The 25,704-nt window shown below is 33.4% G+C and overlaps 1 protein-coding gene across 4 annotated transcripts in view; it reads right to left on the reverse strand.

Moving 5' to 3' along the window:
- Positions 1–24,356, reverse strand: part of LOC137858221 (sodium channel protein type 2 subunit alpha-like) — a 71,334-nt gene extending 46,978 nt beyond the window's left edge. Inside the window, exons 1-12 of one of the 4 annotated variants that reach the window (XM_068685623.1) lie at positions 24,101–24,356; positions 16,862–16,995; positions 16,015–16,200; positions 9,717–10,033; positions 7,379–7,497; positions 6,378–6,467; positions 4,722–4,850; positions 3,932–4,023; positions 2,777–3,049; positions 2,412–2,475; positions 1,422–1,563; positions 1,077–1,283 (exon numbers count right to left, since the gene is read on the reverse strand). In XM_068685623.1, coding sequence (XP_068541724.1) covers positions 1,077–1,283; positions 1,422–1,563; positions 2,412–2,475; positions 2,777–3,049; positions 3,932–4,023; positions 4,722–4,850; positions 6,378–6,467; positions 7,379–7,497; positions 9,717–9,983 — 1,383 coding nt within the window. In that variant the 5' untranslated portion in view covers positions 9,984–10,033; positions 16,015–16,200; positions 16,862–16,995; positions 24,101–24,356. Of the gene's footprint in view, positions 1–1,076; positions 1,284–1,421; positions 1,564–2,411; positions 2,476–2,776; positions 3,050–3,931; positions 4,024–4,118; positions 4,211–4,721; positions 4,851–6,377; positions 6,547–7,378; positions 7,498–9,716; positions 10,034–16,014; positions 16,201–16,861; positions 16,996–24,100 lie in introns of those variants that run through there. The other 3 variants (XM_068685620.1, XM_068685621.1, XM_068685622.1) reach the window with 3 other exon arrangements.
- Positions 24,357–25,704: the final 1,348 nt, after the last annotated feature.

Here is a 25,704-nt window from a genome sequence, read left to right on the forward strand (position 1 = left end):
GAATCTTGACTCTAATACTGCTTTTCTTTGCCATTCATATAAAAGGAAGTAATGATGCCTTGGCCTTTATCCAACTTTCCTCATAGTCTGCTTTTTCCATTTCTTTTTAATTCTTTTTTAATTCAGTTTCTTCTCTGTCTCCACACTGAATCACACAAACATTTAGATATCTCTTGATATAATTAACAATGGCTTTGTGACTTCCAGGGATGAAAGTGTCATTAAAAATGCAATCTTTGGGGATATTTAACATTTTTATTAAGTTGCATTTTGCAGGATTCTTCTTTTTCCTTGGTGATTTGGAAGTGATAGGGCTTAATGACTAAAATAGAGATACGCTAGTTAGATTTCACAGGTCATGCATAAAGGTTTCTTTTTAAGGAAAAAGAGTTTCACTTTCTATTAGCACTTTCTTTATAGAATCATTCTAATTTAGTGAAAGTAGCTGTACCAATATGCTACCAAAACTACAGTTTCATAGAAAATTCTGATTTACTAGTATTTTATAAACATTGTTCTGTTGAAAATGACTACGTGCCAAATGAGAAGTGATGGAAAATCAGTCCAGAAATTAGAGAGATGTCTGACTCCCAAAGCTGAGTTCCTGCATATATTTTACAATTAGATATGAAAATTTCACAGACGTATCTATTAAAGTTCATTTTTCTCTTAAAACTGTAAAATATTTGTCTTCTCTTTTCAAAGAAAACAAAGATTATTGGGGAGGAATTATTAAGTACAGCAAGCTTGGAAATTCTCACTCAAACCAGAAGTAACATTACTAGACTTTTTTCACACGGTTAATAAGACCTGTAACATAGAAGCATCATGAACTATGACTACTTAAAGTCAGTCTTCAAGGACACCATTATCACAAATATTTTACTTTTAAGGTCAAAAATAGCGAACATTTCTGTACTATTAGCTGGTTTTATTTGTCATTTGTTTAATTCCTGATTTTTCATCAGCTATTTTTTTTTTTTGGCAATTCATTGAATAGTTTGCACATGCTCTAATTCCTATAAATATATTTCTTAAGAACAAGGCTCTTTAGAAATTACAGTATCCATCATTACCTGTGCTTCTTCTTGTTGCTTCTTCAGCTGTTCCAGCATTTGTTGAAATTCTGCCTCTTTCTGTTCTGCTTCTTCCATGGTTGCTTGATTCTGTTCTTCATAGGCCATGGCAACCACAGCCAGAATTAAGTTGATCAAATAGAATGAGCCAAGAAAAATCACCAGAACAAAAAATATCATGTATGTTTTCCCAGCAGCACGTAGTGTCTAGGGAATAAAAGGCATATCTCAATATTAAACCACATCTTTGATACTGCAACACCGTAATGCTTTGCTAATGCTTTACTTGAACATTTCAGCACATATACAAATAAACCTACTTTTTACGTCATAAAATTTCCTTACCAGCTGATACAGGTTTTCCCAGAAGTCCTGAGTCATTAGCCGAAAGAGTGACAAAAAAGCCCAACTGAAGGTATCAAAACTTGTGTAACCATAGTTGGGGTTTCTACCAGCTTTCACACATATATATCCCTCTGGACACTGCCTATGTGAAAACCAAATAGGAGATATTAATTCATTAACTTTTATTTTCCTCTGTGTATTTATATATATATAAACTGTTTTGGGACAATATATGTTATTTTTGCACATGAAATCCATGAATTACAATTAAGTTTATTCAGACAAAAATGTTCTAACAAACAAATATGAGTGTAAACAAAAGATACCCTTTTCATCCATTCATTACCTGGAAGGCCCCAAATGTTTAAATTCTTCTCAGTCACATTTTGCAAATAGAATCTTTACTCCAAATGATTAATTTTCTGGCAAAAATACTTGCTGAAATATTGTTAGGGTTACAGACAGATTAGATAACATTATTAGCTAAATCCAATTGTACTGTTAGGGATCACCCACATGAAAGCTGAGATTTTTTTAATAAGCTTCATCACTGCAGCCAGTCTGGTATCAGAGTTCAGTTAAAAATTCTAGCCTAATAATTGGACGCATATATATGGCAGAGTTTGACAGTGAACTTTGCAAAAAGCTAGATTTGAAAAGACAGATTCAACCTTGTGCTTTCTTAATGTTTTACATATTCTCTGTCTCTGTTTTCATCCTACTTTGTTCAATCAGTTCATCTCCAAAATAGACTTTACAAGGGTTCAGATTTTATCAACATCAACATAATTTTCCAATCAAGTATGAACAAACACTCTTAATGAATATTTTGCTTAGCCAGTGATATTTTGACTTAAGAAATCATTGTTTACCAGAAAAACCCTATAAGATTTGTATCACTGTTAATAGGAAGTTGCAACTGCTATGGATAGATTTCATGTTGTTGCTTTTTCTATAAAACATGACAGAGGATTTTTGAAAGGGTCTTACCCCGCATCAGAGCTATTACCACAGAGTAGAGCATCTCTTTGTCCTTCCAAAATATAAAAATGAGCTGTGTAGAAAGCATTAGAAATATATGTGAAAAAGTCAAATGCATCTTTAAGTACTACTAAATAAATAAATAAATAAACAGACATAATAAAAAAATGGTTATTTGCTAATTGCATTGTAGTTTATTTAGGAACACTTCTGGTTATTGTACTTGTTTATTGTATGTGTCTACTATTGGTCAGTAACTGTAAGCAGTTCTATATAAGGCATTCTATATAAGCCATTCTTTTTTTTTTTTTAAATTACAAATATTTATGTAGATAGCAACAAATATATTAAAAAGTTACATCAGTCATTCTTACTTTCATCCTCAATGTAATCCTTCCAGTTAAATGTGCTCACTGTTGTATTAACAAATGTACCATTTTCATCCATTGTGCTATTAAAGTAGGAAATAACACTTATTTCAAAAGTAGAATTGTCTGGAGGCCACTGCAGGCATTTATTCCTCAAGTTGCCCATGAACAGCTGCAGCCCTATTAGTGCAAATACACTCAGACAAAACACAGTCAGGATCATAACATCCGAGAGCTTCTTCACAGACTGAATCAGGGCTCCTACAATAGTCTTTAGGCCTGCAAAGAGAAAAGATCCATAGATTTATCAAAGAGTATCTTTGCCCTCCCTATATAGTTAAGATGTCATGCAGACACTTAAAAGAAACTATTTTTATTTTTCAAAAAGTAAAGCTTCATGAACAGCCTCAGAGCTTGTGAAGATGAATGAAAGAAAAATATTTTTTAATGAATATGCAATGTACGTACATTCAAATACACTGAAAATATAACACAATTATCAAGCAGGAAATTTATCAATCATGCTTTGCTGTTATAGATATGTTTTGATTTCTTAATTTCTCTTTCCATTTAATACTATGCCAATAATTCACTTTCCAGTTTATATTAACTATAATTCCGGAACAATATGAACTGGACAGAACTACAAGGAAATTTCAGAAAAAAAAAAAAAAATTATTTGATAAATTGTCCTGTGCAATACTTATCTCCTTTTTTTTTTTTTTTTTTTTTTTTTTTGTGTAGCTTTTGTTATTGTTGTTGTTAGTTGGTTGTCTTTAAGGCAAATTTCATTTTTAATTGGTAAAATAACAGAAAAAAAAAATTCAAAATCAAGAAAGCCATAGCGCTAAAGCATTTTTAATGTAAAAGAGACAATTTTTCATAATAAAACATGGAAAAACAAAGCAAAACAATCCATAGGCCTTACATTTTTGCTTCATGCAAGAATCTGTTAAACTCAAAGGCTGATTTTGCAAAATAAAAGAAGCTAATGCTAAAAAGGCAAAGAATCATAATCCTGGCTTATGATCCATGCCTTTTTTTTTTTTTTTTTTGTATTTTTTGCATTATGAGCAACAAATAATAAGACTTATGCTCAAAAGAAGTGAATTCAACTTCAATGGAACAACAGTCAGCCTCAGTGTTTAACCTTGCTCTCACCTGGAATGACTGATATTGTTTTCAAAGCTCGGAGAACTCTGAATGTTCTCAACGCTGAGACATTGCCCAGGTCCACAAACTCTGTCACATATCTGTAATAGGGGAGTTCACACACAAACACATTGACAGCACACAAATAACAATTGGAGTTACAAGGGGCCTAACACCTTACACAGTTACTTCTTACCTGGGATTACAGAAATAGTTTTCAAAGCTCTCAATACTCTGAAAGTTCGAAGAGCTGAAACATTGCCTAGGTTTACAAATTCTGTTACATACCTGTAGAATTAAATCACAGTTATTCAGAATTGAGGCAGAGCTTACACTAATTATGAGGGTCTTCAAAACCTCTGTGGCAACATTAGCAATCATACTCCAAAATTTACCTGTCTCTTCAGTACACCTCTCTTTTATAGGTGTTTATTTTCATCAGTTATGCTTAAATTTCACTGAAGTGAACTCACTGATTTATATTTGAACAGATAATTAAACTAAATAGCCTGTAATAGGATGGTGACATGAAGTTAAAGGGATGGTTTCCATTCTGATGAGCAGAAAAATGTAGGACATGAAATTAGTGTCCCTCAGCAATAATTATACTAGCAGCGGAAACTCTGTACTCAATCCTGCCATATTTTACTTTGATTTATGAGTACTAAAATGTGTGACACAGCATCTAAACTTCACAGGTTGCAGAAATTAAATACTTTAAAAATATATATTTATGATAAGAATAGTATTTGCCACTAATTTCATGCCCTAAAACCTTAAAAATTCTTGAACCACTTACGCCATTAGAATGACACTGAAGTCAAGCCAGTTCCATGGGTCTCGCAGAAAAGTAAAACCTTCTAAGCAGAAACCCCTTGCAAGAATTTTTATAAGTGATTCAAAGGTATATATTCCAGTGAAAGTATACCTGAAATGCATCAAAGCAGAAAAAACGGATCTTTGCATACTTATGTTTGTAGACAGTGGCATTTTTAATGAAAGATGATTTGCATGAAACAAATAGTTAGAAGTGAAAGGAGCAACTCATTAAGCTGATTTGTCATAATTAATTAATGAATTTAATCATTCAGTAGATAAAATTCAAAACCAAGATACATATATACTAATCCTTTTCTAAAAGCTTGATTTAATCTCAGTGTTTGTGCTTGCAAATAGTGTCAGACTTTAGTATTTATAGATACATTTCAGATTTGATATTTATATGTACATTCTCCAGCATTCATGAGGTTGCCTGTTTGGTTGCATTAATAGATCAGGTGGATGTCTAAGCGTTACAAAAATGCAGATTTTTTTTTTTTAATGTTAAAATCAGAGTGTTTTATGAAAATCAGTTCTGGATAATAACTATATTCATGCATATGGTACATGTTTATTTCATAAATAAACATTAAATATAAGAAAACATGCCCAGAGTGTTATTGTTGAACATGTGGAGCATGATTACCGATATAACTGGTGTGGGAACAACCACTCATTTATAAATATAGAATACTCAGTTATAACCAGAGCAATGCAGAGACTTCCTGAGGCCAACGTGGGTCTGTGTGGATCAACCAAAGGAAATCTACCTACGATCCTACTGCTCTTTCAGCCTCTCAGCAACTGTCACAGTCATAGCCATTGCTGAGCAGGCTGGGGAACAGGTGAATGCTATTACAGTTTCTATATATAACATTCAGAGCATGCATTGAAATAAACAAAAATCAGTAACGGCTAGTGGAGAACTCGAAGGAATGAAAGAAGCCACAAGCAGTTAAAACATTTTTTTTTTGTTTACCTTTTTTTTTTTTTTTTAATTTGATCAATAGCATCAGTTCAAAGAAAACATATATTTCAAAGGAAAACATATATCCATAGTTTTTTAGAGAATAGAAATTAATGTATAATCATGAACTTGATACTTTGTGGTTTCCTTGCTTCTTTCAGCTCTCCCTTACTCCTTCATAGGTAAGACCCTTTCCTCAGTCATTGGAGCTTCTTGTGTTTTGGGTGTTTTTTTGTTCATGGGAGAGACTGCCCACTGTGGCTAGCACTTGTGAGTTCACATTGGTGAGCCACAAAGAATGTGGTAAGATCATGGATGCTCAAGAAATATATGGCTAGCCTCACCAGTGACGTGCAACAACTTCAAATACACATTAGAAGTGCTGGAGCTCTTTTCCCAGCCTGCAGCTCAGAACATCCAAGGGCAAGAGTTCATGTCAGTACTTCATAGTATAAATTCAGATATTCTTCATATATAATTTTAAAGAACAAAGCATTATTTCTAAGACATTGAAATTATTCAGGAGGGAAACAAAGATATTAATTATCTCATGGAACCTACTTCTTCATGACTCTGGAAAAGTACATTTGGATAAGCAACTTTCCATAAATCTTGTTTGGAGCCACATGAAAATGAAGAAGTAAAAATGAAGTAAAAATGTTAACTTACTCTACATTCTTTGTCCAGTCTGGAGGGTTACTCATGGTCATAAATACACAGTTGGTCAAAATAGTGCACATGATAAGCATGCTGAATAATGTAGATTATAGTCAAGGGATGTAAGTCAGAAAAACATGACAATTTTACAATGCTGAAAGCATTAAAATATTAAGCATATAAATATATGTACAAATAACATGAAATTCCAAATGAGACCTGAAAATAAAGCTTTGCACATAATTCTATCTATTTTAAACAGTATGCCATCTGGCATGTTATGGTGTACTCACAGTAAAACAATGCATGACTTTTATAAATATGGCATGTTTGGGATTTAAATGAAACTCGAACACGTCCTTACATGTATAAAAATATGAAATGAGTAGCCAAATGTAATGTTTCATTAAAGCTGAGGAATCATTCTAATAGATCTATGTGCAGGAGCACCTAAGTTGTTATTTGGAAAGGAGTGAAATATATTGGAAAATATTCTCCTTCATTTTGACCTGGATCTTTAGTAGGACATGAACCCCAATGCTAAGAACACAACACTGAAAAAGTATGCCTGAAAAAAAACAACAGCTCTTTACTCATGCTCTTTTATCCTTGCTGAGTGAGTCAAGCTTAGGACTACTGGTCTTGGAAGAAATACTGCATTTCTTACAAATACTACTGGTCTTAGTAAATTTGTGACCTCAGATACATTGAAGTGCAATGGTTTGTTCATAGCTGTAGGGCTTTGTAAGGGACTAGGCCTCCATTTATATATAAAGCCTGATAGTTGAGTTCTGACAGCTTTAGGTGGTTCAGTAGCAAATTCTCCTCTTAGGAAGTAAGATCTTACTGCAATTCACAAGGTGATTTTTTAGGTGTGATCAGCATAAACTAGTTAGCACAGTACACCCACATGGACATAATCTGTATATCTATATGAAAAGTCATATTCTAGTCATTATTTCAGTCTTAAATGACAACTCTTAAATCAACATCAAGGAAAAAAAAAAGGATATGAATGTACCAAAATCTTGATAGCAATTTTTCTTATGGGATTAAAAGGAGTTAAAATGTACAAGGCAGATGTGGCACTGAATCGGAAAATTGCCTTTCCCTTATTCAATACTATGAATGTCTGCAAAACAAAAATTATAAAATTAAAATACAATGTTGACTATACAAGTGTCTTTACCTCCTTATAAAGTATTCCATTCTTCATCTGGTAGTTTCAGGTTTCATTCTACTGTCTATTGCGTGAGGAAAACAACTGGTTACAGTGGATTAAGCCTTCCATGGATGATTCTTCAGTTCATTGACTTTCCTAGCATATGAACTGAATTCTGATACTATTAAAAATTGGTGGGAATTATCAGCACAAATGTCATTTTATCAGTAATAGCAAAATATGGCATTTCATCATTAAAATTCTTTTAAATTTTTGTTTCTGACAAATTAAGTCTTTGATTAAAGTCAGAATTTCAGATTAGTCAAATACATTCTACCTTGTGATTAAACACAAACAAAACAAAAATTGTGACAGAGGCATTCTGAACTCTGCTTTGTATTTGGAACAAGTACGTGAAAGAAACATATATACATATGTATGGTTACAAGGACAAACGCCTTGTCACTAAACAATGTAGCATAATTTAAAATAATTTCTATGTCATTTTAGAATTTAAACACTACCAATATGAATTATATGTATCTTCTAAAAACGTATCTGTGAAAAACTGAAAGGGATGAATAAACTGCCAGCTGACATCATTCTGAGCAAAGATAAGTGTAACCAGAACCTATATTAATAAATCATTTCTTCAAAAAAAATGATGTTTTCATTGTGAACAATATGCTCTTATTATCTGTGAGCACCAAATGTAGGTAATTATTATCTTTTAAACTTTGACCTGATAAGCATAGAGTGAGTGAGTGTTCACTTTCATTCTGTTCCTGTTGGTGGTCATCGCCTAAGTGTTTTTATTTTTATTCCAAGTATATTTGTATTTGAGATTTACTTGCATCTTTGGTACTCTTTGAAATTTCTCCAGGACATGACTATTCTTTATTCCTTTTGCTCTTTGTCAGTGGTAATGGCTATGCTTTGTGTTACCATAATAGAGTCTTTGTTACGCTCTCAGCAGAGCCATAGGGTATCACTGGTTTCCATGTTGATTTCTATTCTCTGCAAAAACTTGCCATTGATCAGAAAAACGCTGCCCTCTCCATGGCCTTTGCTGCCTATCTGGTCTCCACCAGAGCAGCGCAAGCAAAAGCAAACATCACTGGGCCACGAAAGAAAACAGGCAAAGGAGCCAGTGCCTGTTCACACAATAACACCATGCATGGCACTAGGGATGGCAGAGTGCCCTCACAGTCATTGGCATTTCTTTCTGCTCTATACCCTTTCACCCAGATAGGAAAAGTCAACAGATACTGCCTGTCCCAAGGGCCCTGCTGCAGCAGAGCCTGAAGACAGACTACAATTCATGTATGATTTTGTCTGCATCAATATGTTGATGATTAAGAGTAGTTTCTGCTAGAAACTGGAGGAGTGATGAATAATTCTATTTCATCATTTAAAATGTCCATTTGTTTTCTGTCAAGCATATCAGGCTGGTATGTAACATAAATACTGGCATCACCTGTGACAAAAGATTCTGAAGTTTACTAATTACTTGCAGCAGACTAAAAAGTCTTCAGTAGTCTGAATTTTCCAGTTTTGACTACTTTTTCTGATCACTGGAGATCAGAAATAATACTTCAGTACTCATACTTTCTGATACATATTGCTAGACTTGTTTAGAAAACTTTATTCCTCAACTTACTTATGCAACTTTATTCCAGAGTTGTTTTGCTACTAGATAAAATAAGGGCTTAGTGTACAAAGTTATATTCTAGGTAAGAATTTCTATGAAACTATTTTATAAGACCAAAGATTTAAAACGTCTCTGTGCTACATATATGTATATTTATGTTAGTATACGTTATATAGCTGTAACAGAATCAAGGAACATGGCTACAGTCATTTATTTCACTAACTTGGATGGATGCTACCTGGTTATACACAACCATTTCCAGTGCAAAATCATCCTTGAAACATTTTGTTTGTCATATCCAGTACTAGAGCTACATTGAAATCAGGAAAATTCAGCCATGTTTTTAGGCAAGTTGAAGGAAGTTATATCATCCGTACACTGAGGTAAATAACAAATAACTGCTGAAGTCACAATATAGAAGAGCATAAATCAGTTCTGTTAGATGAAAGGATATTTCTATGTATTATTTTGTGATAAAAAATAATCTTTGTACTGCAGAAAATGATATTCTATTTTGTGCAAAATAATATTCACTCACTTTTTTATTGATATAGTATGGGTCCAGGTCTTCCAAAGGTTCAGATACCATTCCTGGAGGTATGTCACCATAAATAAATGGCAATGTCTTTCCTGCCTCCAAGTCACTGTTTGGCTTTGGACCATTTTCATCATCATCATCTGTATGTTCCTGCTTGGGCTTTTTAGCTTTTTCTTCTGCAGAACGCTTTTCAATAGCTGCGAGAGAATCTCTAGTAAAATAGCGGAAGCTTTCAGGTCCTGGTGGTACCAGCAGTGCCTGTGCCATGTTTTCATCCTGCAAATTTAATTACTTTTAGCTTCTTGCATAAGAATGACCTACAAAGGAAAATGCAGATAATTTAGGAAAACTGGATTGTACAAACAAACAACAACAACAAAAAAATAAAAAGAAAAAGAAAAAGGAAAAAAAAAAAAACACACACTTGCACAGAAACCTTTTCCAGGCCTGAAATAGAAGCTGCATCTTTCAAGGCTGAATAACAGTTAAAAGCAACTGCTCAGTTTATTTAGGTATTTTGTAATTTATTTTTCAGCTTTTTCCTGTTGGTCTATAAAATGACAATTTATATCTGCTAACCCTGCTTTTTGTATGTCCTTAGACTATCATAATTACAGAAAAATACTGATATGTTTTGTTTTAATGGTGTATTTCTTTTTAACAGTAAGTATAAATGCATAGTCTATGAAGTACTATGAAGAATATAATAGAGTATTATGGTTTATAATTTATTACTATTAGTTTAGTTTAATTATTACTATTTTTAGTTTATTAGCATTAGCTTTTTAGTATTATATTATAATATAATACTATTATAATATATTAGAATATATATTGTATTATATATTATTCATTATACTATGAAGTATTTACTTCATATAGTGTAGTGTAGTACACTACATGTATATATTAAAGTACGTGTATATGTATATACATACAGAGTGCTATACTATGTGAAGTATATACTTGTATATCTATAGTAATATAGTATATTGTATGAAGTATATTTTATACTTCATATAATATAGTATACTATGAAGTATATACTATAAAGTATATTATGAAGTAGAAACATAAAATTTATAAACTGGTATTTTTCTAGTTATATTTATCTTCTCATATTTTTTTTTCAAGTATCAGTAATCTAACTTTACAAACTTAAATTATTTAATTAAACCAAAATGAAGTTTTCGTATGGTTAATGTCATTTAAATTACAGCACTTGAATTATGGGAGGAACAAATATAATTTGTTCTTACTGGCAGTTTATTGTGCTAAAAGTTAATTTTAGATACCAAAGCAGGTTAGGCTCCACTTATTGTGATTGTCTGTGAGATGTGAATCAAAACCTCAAGACTTTTAGGTAAAATGAAAGAAGGTGTGCAATCAAGACTGTGTGGGAAATTAATGTTGTCCTGATTTCTCGCAAGGCAAGGATCATAATATTATTTCAGACTAAAACTAACTAGAAATCTAAGATCGTGGTTCCCTATGAATGACTTCAGTGCCAGTGCCAGCTTATGTAGTTTCTGCTGCTTTTTCCTTCTGTCTTCACCAAACTCTCTACTGTAACACAGGTTTCCTTATGCATGTGCATGTCATTCAGCACATCAGCTGAAAGTAACATTCTTCGAAGTCATTCTACAGTGGGACCTGTTGCTCAAACTGATGCAGCACACAGCACAACAGTGAGGTTAGAATGGATGGAGGGAGGAATGGCAGAAGGCAGATCTGGTTAAGCAGCTAAGGAGCAGTGCCACCAAGCAGGACATGATAGCCTCATTTGGTGTCTACTTTGCAAGGGTATGAGGCATATAAATAATATATAAAACTATATTTTTATATATTTTTAAAAATTATGAAAACTATTTTTTTTTCTAGAGTTAGTGAGTTTCAGTGCCTGAAATGAATTGTTTTAATTGTGTTTTCTGTACAAAGCCATTCAACCTTCCCTACATTACCTCATGAATCCACAACACCTATGTGCTGGAGTTGCCAAGTCTGGATTTGAGATGTAATATTGTATTCATTTGCATTCATTCAGTAATCTTTTGCCTAAAGTTCCTTGCCTGTCTGGAGGAGTTTGTACAAATTGCAAACAGATGCACAATCTCCCATGAAGTGCAATAGTAATGATCTTAGGAAATAATGATTTCCTTTTTGAGTGACTTCACTAGAAATGCATTTATCTGTACTGCCAGATGTCCACAAAGTGGTCAAGAAATAACTGGGGAAAGTAATATTAGCATACTTGGGGTTTCACCATATTTGTCAGACTATTATAAAACATGCTTTAAATAGTTTTCTTGAAAAGGTGGAAACATTATTTAAATCTTGCCTCTATCACCGACTAGTGTAGACATCTGTACTACTGACATCTCTCCTGGCTGCTTCTATTACACAAGAAGTTTCTTCCTCTACTAACTATGACCAATATTTATGCCAAATACCTGATTTAGATAACATTGCTTAGTAGAAGAACACACAAACATGTATTTTATTACTGTCTCTGTACATGATATAGTTTAACAAAACAATTAAACAAAAGTAATTCTATTCCCTGCATGGAGCCCTGAGCAAGCTCTTAGCAGTCTTTGAGCTATAAACCGTTGACAGATTCTCTCTTCTTCCTTCAGTGATTCTGTAATTGCTTATATCCTGTGACTAAACTGCCAGGACAGGAATGATACTGGGCAGAATTCAGACAAGGAAAGATTTCTGCCTAGCTAATCATTTCAGAATAGCTTTCATTAAAAAGGTATCTTTAAGGAACAGTCTCAAAAATACGTGTAAGATCTCAGTAGTTTAGAAAGTTAATACAACGCTCTACTGAAACCTCAGCTCTCTCAGGGCCCCTCATTACCTGGCACTGCTCAGCAAAATGAATTTCAAGTATTTGAAATACAAGTTGTGCCTAGATCCTGTATGTGTACAGGCCTATGATTCAATAGATTTGGTAAGAAAAAATGAGCTCCAGGTTATTATTAAAAACACCCTTATATCAAATAAATCCATTTAGTTGTGTCTGAACATTTCATTCTACAAATTCCTTTCTAGTTTTCCTTCAGTGCCTTCCTTTAACTACAAAGACTGAGCAAGACAAGTTATCCACATACATTCATAATTTTATGCATTTTTCAGTTAATTATATTATGCCTATGGATAACTTGTTAAATTTTATTTTTGAATATAATTATCTTCTCATAATTTACACAGAAAATGACTCAGAAAATAAGTGAAATATCTGTGCTAACAATGTCAAATTAATTTTTGTGTCTCTCTGAAAAAGGCAAAGAAAGTGGCCTGAAGGCCATATATTTATGGTATCTTAAATCAGGCAAGTGGTAAAATTGAAAGTGTCACTGTAAGAATTAGGTGGATAGTATGATTATTTATTAAAATCACTAGGTTATCTAACAGGTTATTTGCATTTTGCATGAAACAATTCACATATGCTCTTCAAAATTTTTAAAGTGTAAAAATAGCAAATCTTGCAATGTCTTATGGGCTGCTTTTTTCATTTAGAACACTTGCATTAGAATTATTTTCCTGCTTTTTTTTTTTTTAACCTTGGAAAAGCTGACTATGAGACTTTCATTCCATTAAAATTGAAACACTGGTACACAAACGTGTATTGGCATAAGTGCAAGATTAGTGAATGGAATCTAAAATGGCCATATACGATAATTTTCTTATTCTAATCTTTAATTTGAGAGGCTGTAATTTAGGAAGAATATCTTCCTATGTGTCAGGCAGAACAGTAGCCTCTCAGATGCTAAAACATGGGTTAAAAAAAATTTGCTCTAAATTACAAACATTCATGAGAGTAGATGTCTCGCATTAGGCCAGTTAAGACTGGCCTAATAAAAAAGATAGGGCTCCCACTGTAGGAGAGACAGAAACAACAGGGTTAGTGGCGTCACTTCAGCATCAGATAGAGATTATTTTCCGCTACTTTAAAAGTTTAGAAGTGTGCTGATGTCGTCAGAAAATTACCTCAATACTGCTGTCCTAACAAGTAATGGAGTACAGAGGGACTATATGCAAACAGGGTCTAAAGGAATGAGTCATAATAACTTCCTCTCTTACTATTTGGAAAGTTGTTTTGCTAAATTCAGGCATTATTTTTCAGGAAGTGAAGATAAGTTATCTTTCAGTTATGTTCTGATCCAATTCCAAATTGGGTAATAATTGCATTCAATTTAGCATAAAAACAAAAGACAAAGGGATAGGTAAATGTTAGTTTGGTGCAAAGATAATGTTTTCTCATGACATCTATACACGGAGGATAATTTCACAGAGAAAAACCTATCCCCTTATCTGATGAAAAGCTTCAAAGTATTTTTTTTTACAGTTATAGATTATCAGCTTTCTGTAATTAACATTTACCTTGTTTTTTCCTGGCATCTTTGAATGATTTTTTACTATTTTGAAGTACTGCTTTAAAAATATTTGAGTAAGATATACCTCTCTCTATATATATATCAAAAAACAAAGCAAAAACAAAAACAAAGCACACCACCACCACACACACACACAAAAACAAACAAACAAACAAACAAACAAAACAAAACAAACAAACAAACAAACAAAACACCCAAAATGTTACTGCTGTAATTCAAAGAGCAATGCATGAATGCAATACAATTTGGAGTTGATTGAGGTATGTAAAAAGACATCCACACAAAGCTACCTGTGGATCCTAAGACCCAGGAGTCTGTGAATGTTGGTTCCACAGAAGCAGGTATTTTCAAGGTAAAGAGTGACTTCCTGAAAGCTGAAAACAGCCTCCAGAATTTAGCACCTGTTCTCAACCTGCCTCTTCTTTAAATGGTAATCTACTGATTTAAACTACGATAATTTGTGTTTGTAGTTCCTGACTACATGTAGGATTTGTTTTTCCTTCTTCCATTCTTTCCAACGTTTATCACCCATCTATTGTGTCATTTTCCTTAGACTATAATTTACCTATAGCAATGACTATAATTTTTGTATGGATTTGTATGGTCAGCCTCGGTAGCCTGTAGGCATTAGTATTTCACAACTATACAAAATAAAAATAATGAAGTCACCATCAGGTACTTATTAATAAAATTAATAGTGGTAATAAATAATGGAATACAAAAAATACTTTTTTATGAGAATACAAAATCAACTAATAAAGAAATCTAGCAGAAATAATATTTGTATAATAAAATCTTACTTTGAAAATTATTTAAAATAGGGCAGTGGTAATTGGCTGAATGTGGATTAGTTGGTCACATTGACTGAAACCTTACTAAAGAACAGTAAATAAAGGAGATACTAACTAATAATGCGGTCTTACACAAGATGTGAAAGCATGGTAACTACATTTAAAGAATCCCAACTTCAAAAAAAAAAAAGTTTGGAATTCTGGGCAGAATACAATTTATGAGGTTCAGTCTGACCAACAAAAGATTTGGCAGATAGGCAAACACTCAAAACTGATTTGATCAGAGACTGGAAAGCAACTTCAGACCTATCTGAAAAATTCCGAAGCTGCTCTTTGGGATATCTTTGGCCACTGCTCTCTCAGCAGGAGACATCATTATGGTTATTCTTATTTTCTTTGTGCCCACTGGTGTCACACACTCATCTCTTTTCTTTCCAACTTCTGCCTCACTGCAACAGTCACTTTTGAATTCCTTTGTTCATCTACCTTGTCTCCTCCTACCTAGGACTGCAAATAGTATCTTACGGTTCTTACATCCATGCCAATGTATGCTGTATCTGGTAAGCTGGAGTAAGCAAAAATAATTAGGTTTTGTAGAGAAATTAACATGGATTCCACAGATATGTACCTGCAAGTTGTAGAACCCCCAGAATTAATGTTTTGACCTATTTATTTATAAAAATGGGCCAAAACCTCCATGAATTTTTTAAATGTAGGCCTGACTTAAATTTTCTTTAACACTATAAGTTGTGTCTGAGAAGCTGTGAAAAGAGATCACATGTGCCTAAAGTATTTGAGAAGAAATCTGAAGAAGGACAAATAACCTTATTCAATTTAAGAGGAAGAGGAGGTGTCTCAACCCATCAGCCTAACCGGAATACAATACTTACTTTTTTGCAAATACTTTCCAATGTTAAAAATCCTTGAGTTCTAATGGAAATAACCACAGTAAACATAACACACAAATTTCTACAGGTGGATGTTATTAAAGATGTTCAGTTCATTTTCCAGCTGATATTTTACAGAAGATACAAAGCACCATATTAAATGGGCATCATATGAAGAGAAACACAATGTCTGGCTGAGAAGAAAGGATAGTCTTACCTTTATTTTTCTAAGATATGCCAGGTCAGAATTTAGCAACTGGATCTTTTGCTATCATGAAAACATAAAAGCTGCATTTCTAGCTGAAAATATGTATTTTTAAAAAAGTTCCTCCTCGGGAGCTGAAGCTTCTTCAAGACTGAAGTTTCTTCAAGGCTCTATTATTCTTTATTCTTGTGTCCAGAGCTTCTCAAAATGAGTTGCAATAGATGAAAATAAGTTTCTATGTTACATTATATATATACAAATTTCTTTCAACCTAAGAACAAGGATACTAGGGACAAGCAACATTGAACATGGGCTAATGTACAAAACTTAACACAGACCTAAAATACACTTCAAAATATCCTTTAAGTGGTGTGATTTTTTTAAATTCCATTTATTCTTTTACATGTTTAAACTGAAAGGGAAAAAAAAATGTTTTGTTGAGATTACTATATGATTAGTACTTTCTTTGGTAGACACATGATAACTGTGCCCAAACTTACAGGCACAGTTCTTATCTGTTGCTCAGGAAACTGCGAAGATTATACTTACTCCCCACTGGATTTACTGTCTTTAACCAGGAATAAAAAGTTCATTCAATCTAAATTTGGAGGAAAACGTGGATAGTCCTGCAAACTGTTTATCTTAGAGCATGTTTGTATAAGTGTTTTGTGTGTGTGTGTGTGCAACAAAATTTTTCTTCAAACCTCAAGAAACACAAGGGACAGTTTCATCTCCAGATTCTTCAGTCTTCAGATTGCGTTATTACAACTGCTGACCACAGGTTAGCTGTGGCTTTCTCAGGCTTTAAAGCTTTAATAATCTGAGTATATAGTTCATTAAATTTAAATGGTCTACTTACATCTTGCAAACTTTGGTCTTCAGCCATTGAGATTGAGATGAGATGTCTTTGAGACATTTATTCTCATTTGAACTAATTTTATTTTTGGCTCTTTCCTTACTTTTTTTCTGTTGTAATTATTTTGTTTCTTATTCCTAGAGAAGAAAAGAAATAAGACAATCTTCTCCTTTAGGTCTTTGCATCTGCCGAAGCAGACCTTATATTACTTTTCTCCAAATACAGTGAGAATGAGCAGCCATTGTAATGTCTATAGATAAAGAAAATTTGTGTAGACACAGATCTGCTCAAACAGAACGCAGAACCTGGGAAAACAGAAAGTGAAAGCTTTCTACTAGACCACTGCTTCTCTTGCAAAGACAGATCTCCAAAAACTCCTACAGAAAATATGTTCAAAATACTAATCTAGAATTTGCCTAGTACTAGTTACTATTAATCTAGAATGACATTTCCCAAAAGATGTAAGTGGTACCACAATTGTAGCTTCTGTTTGTTTAACAATATAACATAAAGTCATTCAGAAGATTGCTCACAGCAAACTCTTTTAGTGCCCTGGTCATTTTGAGTAAGGCACTGATTCAGCATATCTTGCTGTGGTGAGTCACTACTGAAGAGGCTCCACTGAAGACATCTGAAAGCTGTGTCTCCACTACTGCCCTCAGGGGATCTTGACTCTGAGACTGCCACCAATGATACTTATTCACCAATGCAAATTTTCTACTGAATGCAGCTTTCCCTGGAGGTACATAGGGGAATTCCCCATCCCCTTGCCTATTGGGTGCATCTAGATTCTGCCTCTGAAGTAGCATTGTGCTGAAATCTAATCTCATGGTCAGATAAAAGGGCAAACAACAACGACTAAAAAGGTTAAGTGCTGTTGCTTGCAGGCTTTAAAATAACATGAAGGAGATACTGTAGTTTCCAAACGAGAGTAATCACTAATGCTAAGTATATGAAACTAATTGTCAAAAGAAGGAATTTAACTTCTAGTCTGTTGTTAAAATATTTGCTAGTGTGTAAAAAGTGGAGGCATTCATATTAAACATGAACAATTTTAATAACACTAGAAGTGCAGGTAATTTCAATAAATCCTTATTTTGAATTAGAGCAAAAGGCAGTCATAGAGAACAGTTTTTCACATGTAACTCCATGGTCTAGCCTTCATCTCCCTATTTATTATATTTCATATATGTTTTATTGGCTGTATGTTCAGTGGATGAGGAATACAGCTTTGTACCTACTAATACTATATGTCACAGTGATAGCGTTGCTGGTACTCACAGCAAAAACTGAAGAAATGAGGCTGGCAGAATTGTGAGCCCTTTGTCCTGAATTTGTAGTAGGCCTAGGCCATGTCAGGGTAATTCCATTATAAAATATCAATTCATATATCATCTCATATAGTTGTAAACATTTTCCTTCTGCATAAGGCAGGTATTTGTAATGCACTGAACAAAATTACAATGCTTTCTTAGTATTTTGCTTTTGCATTTTGTAGCATTTTAATCTAACGTCTTTGGATTTCAACACAAGGCTATAAACTTGCATACGCAGATCTAAATTATACATTTTTACTGTAGCTGGAAGTGGCTATAGAGAATTATTTTGGTTGATATGAAGTTCACCAAAATTGTTTTATTTGGAGCAGATTATCCTGCTTCAACTTCCAAGAATGAATCACAGGTAAAATCTCAGGCATAATCAGAAGTGATTGCTGATGGAAAAACTCTACATATATTCTTTCCTAGCTGTGGGACTATTTCCTGAACTCTTCTGCCTATATGGCATCAACATTTCTTTTAAGGATGGCTGGAATATCCTTCAAATTGTGAGCTATAATATTAAAAATATTATATTATAAAACATCATATTATATAAAATATTTCAAACTATATGCTCATGCACTTCAGCTCCCTTTCAATGTAATTATGAGCTGGAAAAGATAGTTGCATATTGTTGTCACATTTTCCTGTGGCTAAATGTGTTGATTCCTCTGAAATGTAATTTAGAAGATAAATGGGGTTATTCAAAATTAGACACTCCTATCAAGATTATTTTAGGACAATCTGCCAATGATGGTTTCTGCTAAGTAAAATCTAGTTAGTGACAAATGCAAGACAGTGAGGAAAAATCCTTCGTAACTATATGAATATTTGAAGCGTTAAGTGATTAAAAAAAAGTTAACCCAATTATATATTGACAAGAAACAGTTATCCACAAAACTAATGGTCCTGATTCAGAATAATTTGTTGCCTGTTCCCCAAACCCAATGACTTTTGCTTTCTTAAAAAAAAAAAAAAAAAAAAAAAAAAAAAAAAAGCTCTGTTTGTAAAGTAATAATCTTTATTAAACTTTTCTTGAGAAACTTGTGAAAGTGCATTTGCAACACAAAATGTTGCTTGTGAACCTCAGAAGAAATATCAATCTAAACTTGGAAAATTAACTAAATCACTAAGAACCATGCAATTGGAACACTTATTTTCCTAGCATTACTAAGACCCAGAAACTAATCAATATAAAATATGAAAGAATAAAACTTGAACAGCACAAGATTAATGGATTGTATTTAGACTTTGGCAGTTGTCTAGGGAACTGAAAGGAAAAAAATTGAACTTCTGACTGAGAGGCATATACAGAATTCTCAGCTGAACATGGTCGTTGCTACACAAGGATGAGAAAGCACAGAAAGGCAACATGAAAATAGAGTGCTTTATATCTGTGGTTTAAAACAGACAATGAAAAATTCTGCATGGATTTCTTCAATTTCCATTAGTATGGAACTGCCTAATAGAACTTAAATAAGCTCTAAGTTTGGAATGTTTTCTGAATGGATTATGGAAATACAATTTTGACCTAGTCACTACATGTATATAAGAACTCCAAAGCAGCAAAGCTCATGAGATACAAGTTATACCGCTTCTTTAAAAGGTATCTTTTCTTGTAATGTTGAAATTAAGTACATCAGCTCAATATTGTACTAATTAGAGGCCTATGGTTTACGTAATACACTCTACAGAATCATGGCCAAAGTTTTATAGAAGGTAATAGAATTTTATCATTCTTCCTGTTATAACACAAACTAACACAATTTGATATATAGGAAATATGAGGCAGTTAACTCAAACTGGTATTAGTGAAAGCCTTTCAGGAGGATTCCTTCTGAAATATTTTTGTATTGCTTTTGGTCAGAACTTGGGTCAGACCTTTTTGTACAAATACTGGCCTTTAAGGAGAACCAAATTTTTAATAAACAATGTCTAATTCAAACATAAATCATCAAGGATCTTGTTGAGCGGTTATACCGGGATCATAGAGACAATAGTACTGATACTCTTCTTTTTCCATACTGACACCTGTGAAATCCTTTCAGATTTACTAGTGCCTTTCACGTTTTCAGTCAGGAAATCCTGCAAAGAAATATGAGGATCTGCCTGATGCAGTGCCTATATAGGGAGTCAGCTGTATGTGTTATTCATATTATGTTCAACTGGTCTATACACATTCAGTAGCAACATCACATGTGATAGATGTCAGCTTTGCATAGTAGGTAGTTCAACAGTGCAGCATGTATGCATTTGATATAAGATATCCTCCAGATATCTTATTTGATATATCTGCCAGACTTACTGCATATGCACTACACAGTCAATGTACACATATTCAAAATTTGTCTGTTGATCAGGATTTATGACATCCACCAATTTGACAGATCAAGTCAGGAGTCCAGAGAAGTTGCAGGGAAAACAATTCCAGGTTGAAAAGGGGACCTGTACATACAGTAGTGCTATGATTTATATTTGCCTAAGTAAAACTGTTAAGTAAGGAAAGATCAGTAACAATAAAGAATTTGTTTAGAAGACTAGACAAATATTAATCTGAGTAGAAATAGCTTTTTCTTTAAGGTTTTTACATGCAAAAGAGCCTCATAAAATCTTAAGTTCTTTAATTTGATTTTAACTTCTTCTTCTTCTTCTTCTTCTTCTTCTTCTTCTTATTATTATTATTATTATTATAAAACACATTCCTTGATCTGTCTTAATTGGTAGAATAAGTAAACAGTCATTTTTTGAAGGAAGACCTTGCAAAGACTGGTAACCACTTTCAAGTTTAGTAACAATTTGAAATGACAGTTTGGGGTTGGGTTGGCTGGTGCTTTTGTGTTTTGTTTTGTTTTTAAATGTTTGTTTGTTTGGTAACAGAAAGAAATAATTTTGGAATAGATGAGGATCAAAGGAGAAACCAGATACTTTTGTGACCTAGAATTTAACTTGGTTGTTTCTTTTTGGGATCACAGTGATGGTACTCACTTTATGGTTATTCAAGAGCATATGGTGCTCCTACTCTATATTTACGTTTTGAAGTAATGCAGTCCCTGTCTGAGTTGCTCTTATCCTGCTCTTTACCTAGTTACAAGACAAGGAAAATTAAGCAATAATTCTATCAGAATAGCATAGCAGGGATTCCAGTTGTCCATAAGGAAAAAATGATGAAAGCAGATGAACTCAGTGTAAGATATCAGCTCTAATATCTAGATCCTGTGGGAGGGCAGTCAATACTGAGATTAGAGTGCTATTGGCAATGTGCTTCAGAGCTTTTAATCAGGAATGGTAGCTGTAATGAGTAACAGCATCTTTCCACTAAGAGGATGCAATTTCATATAGATGGATTTTATGGAGGTTGACACTTCGTGTGATGGACTTACTGAAGCCCTAGGTCTCAGTGTGTACATCTGTTCTGTAAGCAGTCTGAATGAGCGTCAATTTTATTATGGTATTTTAAAGTTTTTATGAATTCAATGTTACACTGAAAAAACAATATTCCCTGCAATTGGCAAAAGTACAAACTACTGATTGATATGATCATGTTAAAAAATACAGACTAGAGAGTTACAATGAGTGGCAAATGAGCTGATTACACTTTTAAAAGTTAAGTTTCTATCCTTTTCTTAGAATTTTCTGATAAAAAACAGAGGAAATTAAACTTCCTGAAGCTTGTTTTCAGTAATTTTCAGAGGTCAACAAATCTTAACCCAAAAAAAAAAAAAAAAAGTACCAAATTTCAGAAACTTGTATTTGTTTCCCCTTACATTTAACTCAAGCAGGGTTCAAGCAATTTTTTCATGTCACCTTATGTCACAAACAATATCGGGTTAAAAAGGGCCAGGATTTTCATTTTAGGGAACAAAGTCACAACTTGCTAGCCTGTTGCAAAGAACTCTCTCAGCATCTACTGTTACCTGATCCATTAAAAGTTGTGGGACTCCAGCAATGTAATACATAGGGTGTATATATATATATATATGGGGCTGAGAATGTGAGCAGCAAAAGGATACTGTCAGTCACAAAGTTCTGTCTCCCATCTCACCATCCTTTTTGCATCTAAAATTGTTTGCTGAGGGTGAACAGACTTGTCATCATGCCTAATCTTCAAGAGGTACAAGTTAACTCATATAGTGCTATCTGATGAAGAAAGAGGTGAAAATACAAAATGTGTCATCAACATATTGACTTAAAAAAGCATACTTTCGATATTTTCTTCTTTTCCTTGACACCCCCAACACCCTAATTACCTGATAATAAAGGGAAATGACCAAATTACAATGCTGACAGAATCTAGAAGGGCACAGGGGAATTGTTTAATATTCTCCAGTGAAAAAGTGGCAGTCTCTACCTCTGCTAGCATCTATTACTATCTAAACAGAACTTTAAAAGATTGAGTTTAATTAGTACAGCTAAAAAAATCAGTGTGAGCTCTTAACTTCAGCTTCTTTAAAGGGAAAAAATCATGAGCTAACAACATGAGCATAATTTCTATAAATACCAAGGCGCAATAAATAACATATCTGTTTTAACAGGTGCTATGAAGCTTCAAATTACTGCACCAGCTCACATTCTAGTCTTTAACACAATCTTTCCTCCCAAAATGGAGATGTGTGAGAATAAAATTAAATGTTAATTTGTTAGAATTAAAAAGTCTTTTGAAATTGTTTTCCTGAAAAATATGTTATGAATATACAAACATGGTATGTCTTTAAAGCAAACATCATTATTATTATTACTTATGTTGAAGTTACACAAGGAAGTCACAGAAACATTGATTTGGCACCATAAAAATACAAATCATAAACTTCATTCTTTCATATCACTGCTTCAGGTATAGGCCTCACTTGCTGTTCTGAGTAACACCAGAGACCCAATCCTGCTTTTATGTAGACTGACACAATGTTTTGTAAACAGTGATCTCATTATTCTGTTGTATGTTTTTTGGCATCTTTCTATTTTTTCTATTGAAAATTATTTCCAAATTAATACTATGATACTTTTTTATATTACATGATAATTTTGATGTGAATGTGTGTCTGTGGAAACACTACTGAAAAAAAAAAAAAAATATATATATATATATCAATCAAAATGAGCTTTAATAGATATTTTTCTTTTACCTTTAATAAGTGGCTGCTATAATTACTATTGATAACAATGAATAAGACAATAGATAAATGGAGAATAACATGAAGAAATATAATAATTCTTGTAATGATCTATCCAAATTTCCCTATCAAGAAGCATATATTAAGGTAGACAGTGATGTTACAAACAAAATGTGAACAGTATCATTGGTGTGGACCTCTGGTTAATTAACAGTTTGTGAGCCCATTCTCTGTACATACAGACAACCTGTATTCCATAAAAAAAAAAAAAAAAAAAAAAAAAAAAAAAAAAAACAAAGGCACAGAAAAATTTCCTTTATACATCTTTTCAAACAATTAGCCAATAAGGGAATTTCTTCAAATAACATATAAATATTGAAAATGGCATTAACAAACCACATAGATTTTATTCCTGGATCATCAGAATCTGAGGTGCTCAGAATCTTATGAGATCTGCTATTCCTAAGCCTGGATATCACCACATTTTTCTTCTTAGGTAACAAGGTCATTTCTATAAAATGCCAGGAATTAATATAATACACCTTGATTATAAGAAGATCTGATTTTGCAAGTAAGACTACTGCATCAGAACATCATATTAAGAGTAAGAGGCCACATATCAGATTTAACTAGGTTAAAATGAAAAAATCACACCATCATCACAATCAGTCAGTACAAAATGGCTTTGAATTCCCCATTTCATCTTTGGCTCTGCCTTAACAGCAAACCAGAGAGTACAATCTGATTCCGAAATGTGGAGATAATATTGATAACATTTATTATGGGTATGATTAAATGTTTTGCCAGCTTACCTGATTGAAAGAGAATGACAAATCAATGCAAAGCCCAGCATCCAAAAAAAAATATGATAATATATATCTCCTTCTGAAATTGTCCAGATTTCCGTCCACAAAGCTTTACTAATTAATTATAATTTCTGAATTCTCAGTGGAAAAGAAAACACAGAGACCTTTCCAGAATCCTCTCTGATTCTGCCTCCGCTTCCTGTTCTCAGTCTCACTCTATGGTACCCAACATATATCAGAAAACAGCTTATTAGGAAGAGGGGGGTGAAGGGTGGGGGAATGGAGGGAGAGAAGAACTGAAAAAAAAAAAAAAAAAGCAGCACCTAACATAGCAGCTCCACCTACTGGTAAAGATAACGAATACGTACAAAGCATCAGTTTATAAAGCATCTTTATCCCTGTTTATCCTGACCTATACTTGAAACAGCTCCTGTGTAGTAAGTTCCTCGAGGCAAGAAGCAAAACAGACCAACAAAGCCACACTGATCATTGAACAGACGACTTAAAGACTTTTTCTTAAAAAATTAATAATTAAATTTAAAAGCAGTTGTTTGTACACGTTTAACAGACCCTTTAGCGGTAAGTCTGTTGTTTCTTATAATAATCCATGAAAAGAGAGGACTGTATAAGTAAAACATCACAGACACAGTTACCCTAACTGGTGCTGAACTTAATGATTATCTTGATACTCCCCTATTCATCTTTGACATCATTTTTCTTTTTTATGTGTGTAAAATATGTAAAATCTCGAAGTCTTTCCCTTATATGGGATTCCTGGGAGTGTGCAGATTTATATTTTCTTTTCTAGGACTCCTTTGGCCATCCTGGAAAGAATTATTAGGGGAGTGGCTCCAACATCTCCTGGTCCATGGGTAACAGTGTTGAGTGAATATTGTGCTTCAGGCAACATTGTCCTTTGTCCTATATGTCAATTTGAAGAATATTGTGTCTGTGGAAAGCAAGATGCAGAAACACTAAGCAGTGTCAGGAAGTGTGTGCAATATGTTAACTAACAGCCTTGGGTTAGAGATCACTACTGTTCCTAACTAATTTAATATCAAGCTACCAGCTTTGTTCACTCGTGGGATTTAACAAACAAATGCTATTCCACAAAACAAGGAAAGAGAGCATAAGAGACAATTATTACTTTGCTATCTGTATTACTGTAGCCCCTGTATTTTCTTCAGCTGTGGACAGAGGTGACTCAGTTCTCTGTCCCAGTGGTCACATACATGTTTGGAAAAGGGTGACCCAAGGGCAGCCAGCATGATGGCTGCTACAGAAGCACAACAACTGCCTGCAACTGTTACCATTTATCTGTAATATTATCAATATATTCCTATGTCAATTAGCATATTTAAACCACAGTCCTTAAGCATTTGTGTCAATTTGTGAATAGACCTGTCAATTACTGTTAAACTTTGTGTGTTCTTGACATATAAATTCCTAATTCCTGAATGGCTTAAAAAAGCCATTCACAGAAATACATGTTCAGAGAGTAATCCCAAAACAGAAAAAGAATACTTTCAGTATAATAAGTGAAAGAAATGTGCCTCTAGTTTGCAAATGCAGGTGCGCTACTTTCCTGGTCTGTTTTTGTAAAACTGAGG

This window comes from Anas acuta, chromosome 6, assembly GCF_963932015.1.
Source record: "Anas acuta chromosome 6, bAnaAcu1.1, whole genome shotgun sequence".
Classification (NCBI taxonomy): Eukaryota; Metazoa; Chordata; class Aves; order Anseriformes; family Anatidae; genus Anas; species Anas acuta.